Source organism: Myotis myotis, unplaced genomic scaffold (genome assembly GCF_014108235.1).
Source record: "Myotis myotis isolate mMyoMyo1 unplaced genomic scaffold, mMyoMyo1.p scaffold_m19_p_10, whole genome shotgun sequence".
Lineage (NCBI taxonomy): Eukaryota > Metazoa > Chordata > Mammalia > Chiroptera > Vespertilionidae > Myotis > Myotis myotis.
In genome coordinates, this window is record NW_023416314.1 from 38,492,358 (window position 1) to 38,507,135 (window position 14,778).

The following is a 14,778-nucleotide window of genomic DNA, read 5'->3' on the forward strand; positions in this document are numbered from 1 at the left end:
TACAGAATGGCTTCTAGGAATCTTCCTACACACTGTCCAACTCACTCAGAGTTGTGACATCAATATGTCATATCCAGAGGGCATCTCATGACATGAATGCATTCCATGCTGCCTGGCCCTGGAAGCATATGGACAATGGAGGAGAAACGGGTTGGAAATGTACAGAAACAGAAGCTAACCTGTGGGAAACCCTTCCACTTGTCAGGTGGGGGTAGGGGGAATGTATTTTAGAGGTGTGCACGGCAGTTAGTAAAAAAATACTGTGCTGTTTTTCTGAATTGTGTGACATAGTTGTTTTGACTTCTTTTCTAAGTAAATACTCATTTCCTGACCTCATTTTTGTGTTCTTTTTCTTAGAGGGCTCCCCAAATTGTATAAGCTTCAGTTCCCACAAAATCTGGATCTAACCCCAGTGCCATCATTTATTTTCTGGGTGATCTTGGGCAAGTTATGTAACCTTTCTGAACCACTTCCTCTTGGGTAAACGTAAATGATGATTTGGACAGGTGAGGACTCCGAAAGCCTCACGCCCTCATTCCATTTCTGAAACCATTACTAGAGGAAGTGACCCAGCCGGATGAAAATTAGACCAGAATATACAGACAGGGGAAGATGTAATACACAAGAAATAATGGTGAGCAGTGAATCCAGTCAAACTTAAATCTAAGTAATTGGAAATAACGCAGTTGTTGCAAATTCTAATGCAGTTTGTGGGAAAGGATTTTTGTAATAAGAGAGACAGTATGCAAAAAAAAAAAATTTAATAACAAGCTGCATCTATAATTCCAGATTATTTCTGCAAAACCTGGGAAATGGGGGAAGGAGAAGGAATATAAACACATGAACAGCCTCTTCCTGTTGGGAACTTTGAAATTCCTGACACTGATAAACACAGGCTCAGATATTTGTTAAACACTTAAAGGTATCAACAAATAGTAGGATAAAATGGGAATCAGAACTTCTGTACTTCCCTCTTCTTTCACATGAGATAGCCTCAAAGCCTGATGCTGGGAGCTGCTCAGAGGGCCACAGCCAGGTGTCCCCTGTCCCTTCAGCTCTCCCCGGCCCCGCCCCACGTGGCTGGGTACAGCGTGTGGGAAGCTGCTGCTGCTGGCTCCCTGTCGCCTGCCTCTGGAGCAGCAGGTCCCAGCCAGGTCAGATAGGTGAAGGCAACAGAACGGGCTGGGAGCAGATCAGGAAACTCTCCTTCCAGGGAGATAAGCAGGCCTGGCCATAGCATCAGTCAAGGCCTGACGTACACGGGCCCGGTTTGTTTAGACCCGAGCATTCCACAGACCGACTCGTTACACAGAGCTGGGCATTACTGCTCCCAGCATTACATTACTCGTTACACAGAGCTCGGCATTACTGCTCCCAGCATTACATTACTCGTTACACAGAGCTGAACATTACTGCTCCCAGGCATTACAGGCCTGGGCAGTACAAAGAGCAGGTCCTTATACCAACCCCGCATCACAGAGAACCAGTTTACCCCCCAAACTTAGGTGTCATAGAAACGGACATTATCTACAGAGCCCCAGGTGACACAGATTCAAGCGCCTAGGAGGAAATGGTGAAATTAGGATTCTAGTTACAAAAGCCACAGTGACTTTGGTGGGGGCCCTGGTCAAATGTGTAAAATCTTGGCAATGCATAGGGTACCAGTGAGTGTGTGGTGGGTGTGTTTAGTCTTTGAAGTTGGAAAACACCCAAGTGAGGGGCCCAGGTCTCCCTCTCCACCGGAGCCCCTCACCCAGACCGTGGCTCCCTGAGGGCAAGGTCTGAGACTTCCTGAGTCCAGAGAGTGAGCCTCCCCAAGGAGTTCAGAACCCTTAGGGCCCTGACTCAAGATTTCCTAAAGGCCCTGCCCAGTCTGGATGCTCACCTCCTGCCCCAGTGGATCTCTCCTCAGAGCTCAGGGCTCTGCCTCCAGGGGGCACCAAATGGACACTTCTTGACAGAGGCGATCCTGGCCCCACCCCAGGCTGAGGAGGAGACCTGAGTCCATCCTGACAGCACAGATGGCCACAGGGCTCCTGGCAACCAATCTCAGGCCAAGAGCCTGGAGGAGGCCCTTGCCGTGGCTGCCACTCTTGGCCAGGGGAGGGCCCTGGGACAGCTCACACTCTGGATTCTTCAGGCTTCTTCTCTGGTCCTGACATTAACGGCTGCTGCTGTAGGCCAGGGCATGTCACCACCTTGGTCCCCTCCTCTTTGCCCTGCTGCCTTAGGATAGCCATGATCAAGGCGAAGCAGGCCAGGGAGCCCGTCTTGAAGAAGAACTGGAGGCCAATGAACCTGGGGAAGAGCAAGAGACCCTTGGACTCAGGACCTCCCCGTCCAGGGCTTCGGTGTCCTTGGGCTGGGGGCAGAATGGGGTCAGCAATCACCACCCATTGTGCAGTTGGAGACATTGAGGCCCTGGGAGGAGGAGAGGCCTCCAGCCCCAGTGGACTCGGTGTCACCATAGCCTGGGAGAGGGGGATACACTATGCCAAAGGAGCCCTGGGTGGGGAGCAGAAGCCTAGGCACCCTCCCTGCCCTGTCCCTGACTGCCTCGTGGACTTGGCCAGTGCGCCTCTGCCTGGGTCTAAGGGCTCAGAGGCCCTGCCTGACAATTGCAACTCTGGATTTCCCCCCGACCCCCGCCACCCCACCAAAAGAAAAAGAGGGTTCCTTCTCCCCTGTTCATCTAACTGGGCGATTTCCAACTGGTGTGCTGCAAGAATTTTTAAAACATGCAATACCTGACTATTTAGTCAGGGGCACTGACTTCTTTTCCCTTAGATTGTCAAATGAAAAAATGACAACAGCCAACACAATAATGACTATCTGGTGTTAATGAATCCAAATTATACCTTTAAAAAAAATCAGATCATCAAAAATATAATATATTTTAGTAATTAGTCAATGTGTGCCATGAGACGAAAAAGGCTGAAAAATCCCTGGTTGAACTCACCAAGTCTCTCATTTGACTTTTTTTAAAAAAATATATTTTATTGATTTTCTACAGAGAGGAAGGGAAAGGGATAGAGAGCTAGAAACATCGATGAGAGAGAAACATCGATCAGCTGCCTCCTGCACACCTCCCACTGGGGATGTGCCCGCAACCAAGGTACATGCCCTTGACCTAAATTGAACCTGGGACCCTTCAGTCCACAGGCCGACGCTCTATCCACTGAGCCAAACTGGTTAGGGCTCTCATTTGACTTTTTCTCCCCTAGGAAGTCCCTGCACAGTCCCAACCCACAGGAACCATGCCCTCCTCAGAGCTGGAAGTGACCATGCTCCCAACCCTCCTCCTCCTTCCATCTCCCAACACATCTCAGGGCCAGCAGCCTCTATGCCTTCAGGTTCCTCTGGGATTCCCATTGTATAGGTAGGAAGATTGAGCCCCCCAAAAGGCAGGTCTCACAATAAGGAAGAAAGAGCTGGGCCCAGATTGCGGGCCTCCAGTGTTATATGAGAAGGCCTTCTTCCTACCCCATCCCAATTTCCTGTCTCTCTCACAACTGGGCTGCTCCCTGGTTCCCCCACACTCAGCCATGACGATGCATGTTCTTGCATGGACTGCCATCAGATGGCCTGGTTCAAGGCCCAGCTTCACCAGTTATCAGCTGTGTCTTTGGGCCACTTTAACACTCACTTTTCCATAAAGGGGGATACAGTATCTAGATCACAGGACTGGATATAGCAACTGTCACCAGCAGAACTTCTCCTCCCTGCTGGTGTCCTGCCTGGCACCCCACCCCCTCCAGTACTTTCAGCACCTTCCCACAATCCCCTGGCAGCCCCCACCCCAGGTCTCACCGAGTTCGGAGCAGGTCATGGTCATAGTAGCGGCAGACGGCCCGACGCCCACAGCTCCAGTCCCAGTGCACACAGGTGGTGTCGATGGCACTGCCGTGGATCACAGGACTGGGCATCCAGGCTGGAGGAGGAGGTGCTCAGGGAACAACGGATCTGGCATTCCTGTACGCCCCCCCACCCTTATTCCCTGGTATACACAACCCCTCAGGGGCTCTGAGCCACTGGAGGCCTCTGGGCCCATCTGTCCTTGGCCCTCAAGCCCACCCCTCACCCTGATATCAGATGCTACCTCCCTGCTGGGCTACTAGCTGCTGATACACCCACCTGCAGGTCCCTGGGTCGGATCTGCTTCCCCATGGGCCCGTGAACCCCAAGGCCAGGAACTGGGTCTCACTTATCCCTGTGCCCCCAGCTCCCATACACAGTGAGTGTCTGGACCAGAGGTTCTTTACCTAAAACTCTCAGGAGCATGAACTGGATTCCCACAGCCAGAGTCTTGTCTTCTTTCTTCACTCCCCTGACAAGAAGGAAAATGGGTGACATGAGGATCGAGAGGGGTCCAGCCCTCAAGGGGCTCTCACATTCCTTCTCTCCCGCCACCCAATGCCAGCCTTCTCCCAGTCTCAAGGCCCTTGGGTGGGATGGGGCCGGGACCTCAGGCTCTACACTCCATTTGTGACCAACCCGCAGAGCCTGATCCCCGTGTACCAGGCATAGCCACTGACCGTCAGGGTTCTATGCTGACCTCCCTATGTTCCTGGTCACAGATACCTCCCATCCCTATCCCCTGGCTCCACCAAATTCTCCCCTTCCTCATACACTGGACAAAACCTGGAGCTGGGCAGCCAGATATGCCTTCTAACTCCCTCAACCACGGTAAGGCTATGGCCCAGACGCCCTGAGAAGCACTGGCTCCTCTCCTAAGTGGTACCAGCAACTGGCAATTATGAAGGATTCATTCTCTATTGCAAACCCATCCTCACTCCCATGAGGTAGGGGTATCCTTAGCCCCATTTTACAGATAAGGAGACTGACAGCTTCTTGGACAGGCTAAGTGACTTGGCAAAGATCCCACCATGGCTGATGGTTTCAGGAGTTAGAATTTGTGCAGCACGTTGCCTGCCTTAACTCCTCATATGCAGGCTGCCTGCTGGGGCATCCGATTCCTCTACTTTCTCTCTTGTGGCCAGACTATTTTATGGATCTACATGCCTTCTAATATTTGTAAGGGGGTCCATCCCCATTCTAATTTTCTAGAAAACAGGGAATAAAATAATCCCAGCATAATAGAAATTGGAATTATCCTTCTATGAGGTCCCCTTATTGCAGCCCCACCGGGGAGCTGCTGACTTTGGCCCCAGGAGACAATTTGTCGGTCCCTCAGGTACCCTCATTCCTGGACAATAGCCAGGAAGATCTTGGATCTTGGGCTGGTTCCACAGTGGGCCCTTAGGTACTTGTTGGTCGGAGTGGTGTTCAGAATCATGGACCACACTGATAGCGTCCGGTTTTCTGCGTGCACTCCTGTGGCCCGCTCCTGACAGATAGGGTCGGGGTGGGGAGTCAGATGACACTCCTCTACTTCCTCCCCCCTGTGACTGGGAGGCAAAGGCAGGGCCTTGGATGTGGCCTCCCCTCCCCTGGGGCAGGTAGGGGCTTGGGCTTGGTACCCAACACTTGCCACATGACCTGTGGGTTAGCTTCTGAATTGCTCTGAGCCTCAGTTTTCTTATCTGTAAGATGGGTGAAAACTTCATCTCAGCAGGTTGCCATGAGGATGAAGACAGGACAGTGGGAGCCTGCTGTGTTGTGGCGGCCCATCCCTCCTTCTTCAGACTCCTCCCTCAGGATTCCTGTCCTGCCTGTGGGTAAGGATCTCTTGGTGTCCACCAGCTCTGACCCATCCCTGCTCTCACCTTAGGATGAGCATGAAGGAAGGAGTGTGGGTGACACTAGCCATGGCTGCACCCAGGCTGATCAGGAGCATGAAGGGCAGCACCAGGTGGCTGCAGGCTGAGTCACAGGAGCCCGCGGGCACAGGGCCGCCCCCTGCCACGCAGCTGCAGTTGGTGTAGAAAACCTGTGGGGAAGAGGAGGAAGAGCCTTCAGGGGCCAGCAGCTGGCCGAGGGCCTGTGGCTCAGAAGGCTTGACAGACCCAAACCAGCTGGGACAGAGAGGATGGGAGGCTGAGTCAGATGGCAGGTCCCTGGGCTCAGGCTGGCTGTCTGCACACAGATGGGCTGAGCCTGCATGAGGCTGTGGGGACAAAGGGGAGTGGAAAGGAGGAAAGGGAGGGGAGCCAAGAAGAGCATCATCCTCAACACAACACACACACACACACCATACACACACAGACAACACACATTCACACACACCATACACACACACCACACACATTCACACACACCATACACACACAACACACATTCACACACACCATACGCACACAGACACACACATACCCATTTACACATACCATACACACATACACATACCATATAGGGCAAAAGTTGGTTTACAGTTGTTCATATGGAAAATAACACAATAATTAGTAAATAATAATATAAGAATAAACTGTTTCATGTACTCACAACTGTAAACCTACTTGTGCCTTACCCTTACACACACACACACACACACACACACACACCTTCACACATACCCACACACACCCCCCACACAAACTCATTCCTTTACCTGGTGATGTCAGAATGTTCCAGACTCCTGACCATATGTGCAAGGAATCAAAGCAACGAAGAGTTTTAGGGAAGGAACTCCGATTTTCAGCTCAGTGCTCCTCCCCCCTACGTTACCCAGGTCTTCCAGAACTCGGGGCCCTACAGGGGACTCTCAGAGAGACTGGAGCAGGGTGGAGAGATGCAGCCAGCTCTGCAGGCGGAAGGCTTGACCAAAGAGGGGGCAGGACTTGGGTCTTGAGGAATGAATAAAAGTTTGCCAAGAGGAAAATTGGGATGAGTGGGGTAGGGTCAAATGTGAACTCACAGGGGCATGAAAGACCCCAGCCAATCTTCCCTTCTGCCCGGAGCAGAGAGCGCAGAGGGCAGAGGGGCGGTGCTCAAAGGGCGGCTGTGGTGGCATCGTGAGAGAGGAACCCAGACTGCTGTTTCCAGAGACACAGTGGACCAGAGCCCTGCCAATCATCCTGCTGACAACAACTTAAAATACTGGATACGGTATTGAACGTATGGTCCCGAATGCACCCACAAGCTGGCAGGATGTGAACAGTACTGAGGTTTGGTACTCAGGGAGGCCAGATGCTGAGAGATGCGCAGAGTCCTGAAACAGGCTTCTGTGCAATGGAGTGCAGCTTTCTGAGGTTTGGGGGCTACAGGGCCAGAGCATGAGTCCCAGCCCTCCCTCCTGCCAGGGTGAAAAGTCTAATAGGAGACCCCCCAAGAAACTGGGACCCGTCTAAACGCTGAAGTAGGAGTAAACACTGACGCCTTTCCAAACTGCACGGATCCGTCCCAGGCTGGCAAAGGGTGTTTGATTGCCGCCCACACTCCTACCCTCTAGTGGCCTGGAAAACCTCCAGCCAAGGATTCTTTCAGAAGTGGTCTCGACTGGCAGTGCCCTCAGGTGCCCGACAAACGCAAAACCAAGCCAGGAAGCCAGGCTTTTCTTTTGTTCCCCACGTACAGTATCAGAGTTTCCTGACCAGTGTGCCCCAGAGAGCCTCGGGCTGCAGCTGGGACACAGCTGTGCAGGGACTGGCCCAGTGCGGCCTGGCTGGCCAAGGGCAGCTGGAACCCCATGGGCCTCTCACCATCAGCCCGGGCAGCCCCAGACACTTCCCAGTGTGAAAAGGCTTGGGAAGCCCTGAGCTGGATGCCGGGAGCCTTGGAAAGACTTTATGCACGGGAGAGAAAAGACCTGATGGCACAAAAGCTGCTCTGGCAACTGCACGGGAGGGCCATGGAGAGCTGGGTATTGCTCTGAGAGAGGGGACACCTAGGATTCAGGCTTGGGGAAGCGGGTGCACTTCCCACTGCCCTGCAGAGCTCCTGTGCATGGCGAGGCTGGGCCTGTGTGTGTGACCTCCTGAGCACACGCCATTGGACCTTCACCTACAGGCCGAACAGCTCACTGGGCTGTAGGCACACTGGAGGGCCAGGAAAGTGGAGAAATGAGCCAGGGCAAGGTTGCTGGGGAGAAACAGCCTGCCCTGCTCCTTTTCTGGGAGGCTGGGGTGGACACAGAAGCAAGGGGCCTTTTTCTTGGGGATTTTCCCAGCCCTTCATTCACATTCATCCAATTCTATGGGAGAAAGTTCTGCCCTAGCCGGTTTGGCGCTGTGGATAGAGTGTCAGCCTGTGGACTGAAGGGTCCCAGGTTCGATTCCGGTCAAGGGCACAAGCTCATGTTGCAGGCTTGATCCCCAGTAGGGGGCATGCAGGAGGCAATCAATCAATGATTCTCTCTCATCATTGATGTTTCTATCTTTCTCTCCCTCTCTCTTCCTCTCTGAAATCTATAAAGATATATATTTTTAAAAAGTTCTTCTATCTCTCCATCTACCTCTGATGCAGCCCGAGCCAAGATCCCGCCACCCAGCCACCTCACCCCATCTTTCCCCACTCACTTCTTCATAGCTGGTTACTGAGCACAGCTGTGCTGGACATGGACCAACCCACCCCTGGGCCCGGGAGCTTGCAGTCGGCCGAGGAGGCAGGCTCACCAAGAGACCATTCCAGGACACAGTGCCAGTTCCTGAGTGCTGACCAGGGCTGGGCGCCTCCTAGCACTATTTCAAAACCCAGCCTCTGAGGGTGCTCTGGAAAGGGGGCTGGGCTGGGAGGTCAGAGCCCTGGTTCTAGTTCCAGCTCTGGCATGAAGACTTTGGGCATTTGTGCAATGCCTGGTCCTTTCCTGGGCCTCGATTTCCCATCTGTTTAATGGGTATAAACAGGAGTGGGTATTACTGAGTGTTTAACATTCCCCAGGCACTGTGCTAAGTGCTTTTCATGGATTATGTCACGTGGCTCTTCACTTCTGACTTAATGAATTCATCTGCGGAAAGCATTTAGCACAGTGACTGGCACAGAGTAGGCACTCACTACTGGCATCTCCATTTTACAGACCAGGAGACCGAGGCACAGATTAATTCGCCTAAGGCAACAGAGTCAGAGGCAGAACAGGGATTTGAACCATGTGGCCTGGCCTCAGTGTTCAGGGGCCCATATTCACAGTGCACTGTCCCCTTGGGGATACTGCCCCGGCCACTAGGGCCTGGAGGCTTCTGGAGTGATCTCAGGGAGGTCACCCCAGGTCAGGACAGGGAGTGACAGGAGGCTCCAAAGGCTTGGATTACATTTATTCCAAATGCAAACAGTTTACACAGCCCAGGTGCTGCCTGGCCGGCTTCTGAAGCACAATCAGCCAGGTGCTTTGCTCCGCACCAGCCAGTGCGGAAAGGCCTCTTCCTGGGAGAGCTGCTTAGAGGCTGGTGCCAAGTAGGACACAGGGGCAGGTGGGAGGCTCTGGAGAGAGGGCAGAGTTGTCATAACAATAAGCCTGACCCTACCACCCTACACACACATGCGTTACAACCTGGGGCTGGATTTTGTGCCCGTTTGTCACTTGCTGGGACTGAGGAGAAAGGGGAGGAGGAGCCAGTTGGTCTCGATGGCCTTTCTAGGGCTCCCACAGAATGCGCTGCCCCTTTCCCACCCGGAGAGTTCCTGGAAGGCAGGGCCCCTGGGCTGACTGATGGGCTCACTGCCCAGCCTCCCCTCTGGCCTCCCGTCTCCCAGCCTGCACTCGGCTCTCCTTCCTCCCACCATGGCCTCAGTGATCACACACAGGTCTGACTCTGTCACTCCCCTGCTTAAAAGTCATCCAAGGCTCCCCGCTGCTCTCGGATAAAGTGCCCACTCGTGGTCTGGCATTCAAGGCCCTTCTGGGTCTGGGCCTTGCTCTCCCTCCATGAAGCCGAGCTTCTGCTCCAACAAGCTCTTTGCATTTTCATGAAACATTGTGTGTGTGTGTGTATGTGTGTGTATGTGTACGTGTGTGTATGTGTATATGGGTGTGTATACATGTGTGTGTATGTGTGTGTATGTGTGTGTATGTGTGTGTGTATGTGTATATGGGTGTGTATACGTGTGTATGTGTGTGTATGTGTGTGTGTGTATGTGTATGGGTGTGTATACGTGTGTATGTGTGTGTGTGTGTGTGTGCACCCTGTGCATGGGCTTGCTTCTAGACTCTGGGCTCCTGCTCTTCCCCCTGCCTGGGAAGCCCTTCCCTAGTTTGCTGGCTCACCCTTGAAGATCCAGCACAAATGCCAGGTCCTGTGAAGCCTCTGTATCTCCTTCCATCCTTGTCTGTGTGTGGGGGGACCACTTCTCCTGCCTAGAAGCACCCCGGGAATTCCTGAGTTATTTCCTTTGGCATCTCTCCTGCGTGGGCAGCTGGGGCCAGATCTGCTTCCCCTGTGAGCACTGGCACATGACTGGGCCCAGACTGGCAATGAAAGCTTATTGAGAGAATAACGTTCTACCTCTGCCAACAGGAGACAGACAGACAGACAGATGCACCAGAGAGTGAGCACATTCCGAGTTGGGGAGTGTGACAGGCACACAGAGTCAGGGAAGGGCAGAGAGCTCACGAGAGGTAGAGGGAGCAGCCAGAGGCCTGACCCACCTGGCTTTTGTTCAGAGCCTCCTGGACCACCCGGGTTGTGCAGCCTGCGTGGCAGGGGGTGAGGTACTCCACACCGGTGCTGGGGTCGCAGACCGGGTTGAAGTCATCCGGAGGGCAGGCGCAGGGCTCCATGCAGCCTGGGAAGGACTCCAGTCCAGGCTGGGACCTGGTGTAAGAGAAGGCCAGAGGGTTGGCCTGGCTCTCCCTCCCTCAGGCCACAAACCAGAGCTACCTTAACCCTCAGCCTGGCTCCCCACTGAGAGAGCCGTGGCCAGAGATGTCCACCCCATGTGGGTCCTACGCTGCCTGGGCTGCCCCATGGCGTGTGGAGGTGAGCGCCTTGCAGTGGAGGCGTGCGGGCAGGAAGACAGCTAGGAGCTCCATGGCCTCCCGATGGGGAGGTGGGGAGCAGAGGGGACAAGAGGCCTCTGGACTCCTCCCGCCCCGAGAGCCGGTGCTGTTTGAACTGCTTCTGTGAACATCTCTGCTCCTCGGGGGTCCTTCTTTAGGGAACATGAGATAAATTCCTCCTAGAATCTAGTCTCAGGTGAAAAGCGCTTTTTCTCGATGTAACTGGATTACTTCTTGTTCTTGGAAAATTTGAGCTGTGTGTGTGGAACTCAGGACACCTGACTAGCTGTGGGGTCTCCGACCGGCTCCTGCCTCTCTCTGGGCCTCAGTTTCTCTTTCTGTCACCTTGACTGAGGATCCCCCACCCCATCACCATTCTCCAGTCTCAGACCTCGCAAAACTCTCACTACTCTGTCTAGGGCACATGTTATGTCCCACCTGCCTTCCCTCAGAGATTCAGTCCCCAAGCCCCAGGAGAGCCCCCACTCTAGTCAGCCAGGGCAAGATGGGGCAGGAGACGAGGAGAGAGGCGGTCCCAGGGGCAGGTCACCCGGGAGGGGCAGAGGTGCCCTGGGACTCAAATGTGAGCTGGCATCACAGCTTGGAAGGAGGAAACCTGCCAAAGAGCCAATGGCCCGCTGAGAGCAGGAGGCCAGAGGGGCAGCTGGAGGTGCTGTGGGCCCGGGGTGGTGCAGGCAGAGGCCCAGGCAGCGATTGGTATCATTAGTTGGGCTGGAGCATGAGAAATTCTGTTCAATTTGCTCACTTGGTCCAGAAGGGCTTCTTCAATGAATTAGAACCCAAAGTTCAGTGAGTAAATTGCAAGAATATAGCCCTAGCCTGTTTGGCTCAGTGGATACAGCCACGGCTTGCAGACTAAAGTGTCCCAGGTTCAATTCCGGTCAAGGGCACATACCCTGGTTGTGGGTTTGATCCTCCCAGTAGGGGGCGTGCAGGAGGCAGCCAATCAATGATTCTCTCTCATCATTGATGTTTCTATCTATCTCTCTCTCTCTCTCTTCCTCTCTGAAATCAATAAAAAATATTTTTTTAAAAAGAATATAGATGAGAACACAGGTGAGGTGAGATGTCAGAGTTAAGGTGAGAGGGAGAAGAAAAGAGAAATAATGTGGTATAGGCTTTTAAAAATCCTCACTCGAGGACATGCAGCGAGAGACAGGGAGGGAGGGAGGGAGGGACGGAGGGAGGGAGGGAGGAAGAGGGAGAGAGAAAGAAACATCCATGTGAGAGAGAAACATTGATCAGTTGGCTATCGCATGCTCCCAAACTGGGGATCAAATCCATGACCGAGGTATGTGCCCTAATGGGGAATTGAACGGGCAACTTTTCGGTGCACAGGATGATGCTCAACCAACTGAGCCATTGCAGTGGGGATAGGCCAGTTTAAAAAAGAAAATATATATGTGGTAACATATTCACTTACTTTTTATTCCAAAAATCAATTCACCCAGGGCCTGGCTGAAGCCCTCTTGCTGGGCTCTGCACACAGAAGGCCCCACCCTGGATACCAGAGATGCCTCACTGGGGGAGAAGGAAAGGGAGGAGGGAAAGGAGATGGGGAGAGGTCCGTGAGGTGGGACCTGGGACAGGGAGGCCAGGACTGAGCATTTCTGGAGCCTGAGCCGAGTCCCCACCCACTCCCGTCACACAGGAGCCCCAGGTGCAGAAAGCTGGCGCCCAGGGGAGGGAGCAGATGCCTGGGAGAGACAGGAACAGAGAAAGTTGGGGAATTCTAGCTGAGCGTCAGGCCAGCCAAAGCCTGGAACAGTTCCTAGGAAAAATGAAGTCATCCTGGAGAAGAGGCAGCTGTGTAACTTCCAGCATCCTCTCCAAGCTGCTCCCGCGGGGAGAAGGTATGTGTATGGGGGCGGGGGGGAGGGGGGGGGCGGTTGCCAGAGAGGGAAGGAGAGTCGTCAGAGGATTTCCTGCTGGGGCTGCAGGCAGATGCTGCCCCACAGACGTGTAAAAAGAATTCTGGAATTTCAGGGCCATGGAACAACAGAATTTAGCTCCCAGGCTCTAAAAACCAAGAATCTCCGAGGTCTCCAGGGCAACCCCTTCCCAAAGCATAAGTCTCCTCTGCAGGGTCCCTGGTAGGGGCCTCTCAGCCCCTGGTCACCCCCTTCTCCCCCTCGCCCCCAGGATGGAGAGCCTGCTCCCTCCTGGGTAGGCGTTTCCTCTGCCTGGGAGCAAAGCCTTCCTTAGGCTGAGCTGGGTCCTGCTCCTCTGGGGCACCCCACCTCCACTGGCACACAGCGCTTGTCCACTCTGCAGACGCCATGCCCACAAGAGGCTTTGCCCTGATCCAGCCTCCATCCCTCCCCAGGCCTGAGCTCTCAGGCCAGTGCAATTCCTTCTAGTGTTGCCTGACAGGTTCACTGGCGAGGCAGGTCCCACTGCTCACAACTGCGTCCAGTGGGGAGAGGAGGAGACAGGGACATGGGAGAGGTGAGATTTGAGGTGCCCCACTGGCCTAGCCTTGTTTGGGCCACCCCCTTCCTGGTCCCACCCTCTTCCATGCTTTGGTTCCCAGGCTCTCACACATACTCACCCAGGCCGGTGGAAGATGCCTGCGATCTGGTGGGTAGGGCAGCCCATGAAGAAGAGGGGCAGGGTGAAAAGCAGGCAGAACAGCGCCCCCAGCAGGCAAAGGACACTGCAGCGCATGGGACCCAGGTGGAGGCGCTTGACCAGGATGCCCCCCACGACGATGCCCACGATGGCCGAGGGGATGGAGAGACAGCCAATGAGCATGTTGGCATAGGACGCTGTGATGGAAAACTGGCGTTCCAGGAACTTGGGCAGGAAGGTGGCCATGCCTGCCACCATGGACGACACGCACACCTGGGACAGGACCACCAGCAGGAAGATGGGGTGTCGCAGGGTTCGAAGCAGCACCCTGGGGAAGACTGTTGGGGTGAATGGGGAGAAGGTCAGGGTGGGCAGCCACTCATGTCATTCACTTCTGTTCCATCCTGCCCTGTTCAGTTTACACTGTCACATTCCTTCCATCCCATCTCAGTCCATTTGATTGTTACATTCAATTCTATACTAGTACATCTGACTCCTTTCCATTTAATTCCAGTTCATTTTTGAAATTCTGTTTCATTCTATTCCATTGAATTACATTGCATGTTATTCAACTGTGTTTCTTTCCATTCCATTCCATTCAAAATTCTATGCCATATACTTCTATTCCATACCATCCTATCTGATTCTATTTCATTCTATTCCATTGAATTACATTGCATTTTATTCAACTGTGTTTCTTTCCATTCCATTCCATTCAAAATTCTATGCCATATACTTCTATTCCATACCATCCTATCTGATTCTATTTCATTCATGCCACCCCATCTCATTTCATCCATTCTGTTCTACTTATTCATCTTTTCTTCTTTTCCCCCCACTTGGCCCTTTCCATCCTGTCCTGCTATAGCTCTGTCAAAGCCAGCCCAGGCCTCTGTCTTCCCTCCTTTATCCTCAACACGGGACATCTCCTCCCCTGATCTCTCCATCCTTAGTTCATGTTTCTCCAGAACACGTTACCTAACATACTACACGTTTTACTTATTGGACCATTCTGTTGTCACCCACCAGAATGCAAGTTTCATTTAAAGCAGGGATTTTTGTCTGTTGGGCTAATTGCCGAATTTCCAGAGCCTGGGGCACAGTAAGCATGTTGGCATGAATGCGGGCATGAAAGAATGGACATACAGACTAACATGTGGTCAAATGTCAAATTTTGGGGCTGATCTAAGACCTCCAGGTAAGGTGAAACCTGAGCAGGCTGGGTGCTGGGCGGCTTCCTGGAGGTGGGGCCTGAGGAATGGGAGGGTCTGGAGAGGTTGGGTGAGAAAGAAAAGGAATTCCTAATAGGGGCACTGCAGGGGCCAAGGCCTGGAGGCAGGAAGAGAAGCAATGAGCTC

The 14,778-nt window shown here is 53.3% G+C and overlaps 1 protein-coding gene across 5 annotated transcripts in view; it reads right to left on the minus strand.

Moving 5' to 3' along the window:
- Positions 1-744: 744 nt before the first annotated feature.
- Positions 745-14,778, minus strand: part of SLCO2B1 (solute carrier organic anion transporter family member 2B1) — a 63,798-nt gene continuing 49,764 nt past the window's right edge. For 4 of the 5 annotated variants that reach the window (XM_036324967.1, XM_036324965.1, XM_036324964.1 and 1 more), the window contains 6 exons: positions 13,401-13,758; positions 10,478-10,643; positions 5,727-5,890; positions 4,263-4,327; positions 3,811-3,931; positions 2,121-2,298 (listed from right to left, as the gene is read on the minus strand). In XM_036324967.1, coding sequence (XP_036180860.1) covers positions 2,121-2,298; positions 3,811-3,931; positions 4,263-4,327; positions 5,727-5,890; positions 10,478-10,643; positions 13,401-13,758 — 1,052 coding nt within the window. Of the gene's footprint in view, positions 2,299-3,810; positions 3,932-4,262; positions 4,328-5,726; positions 5,891-10,477; positions 10,644-13,400; positions 13,759-14,778 lie in introns of all 5 variants that reach the window. The other variant, XM_036324963.1, reaches the window with a different exon arrangement.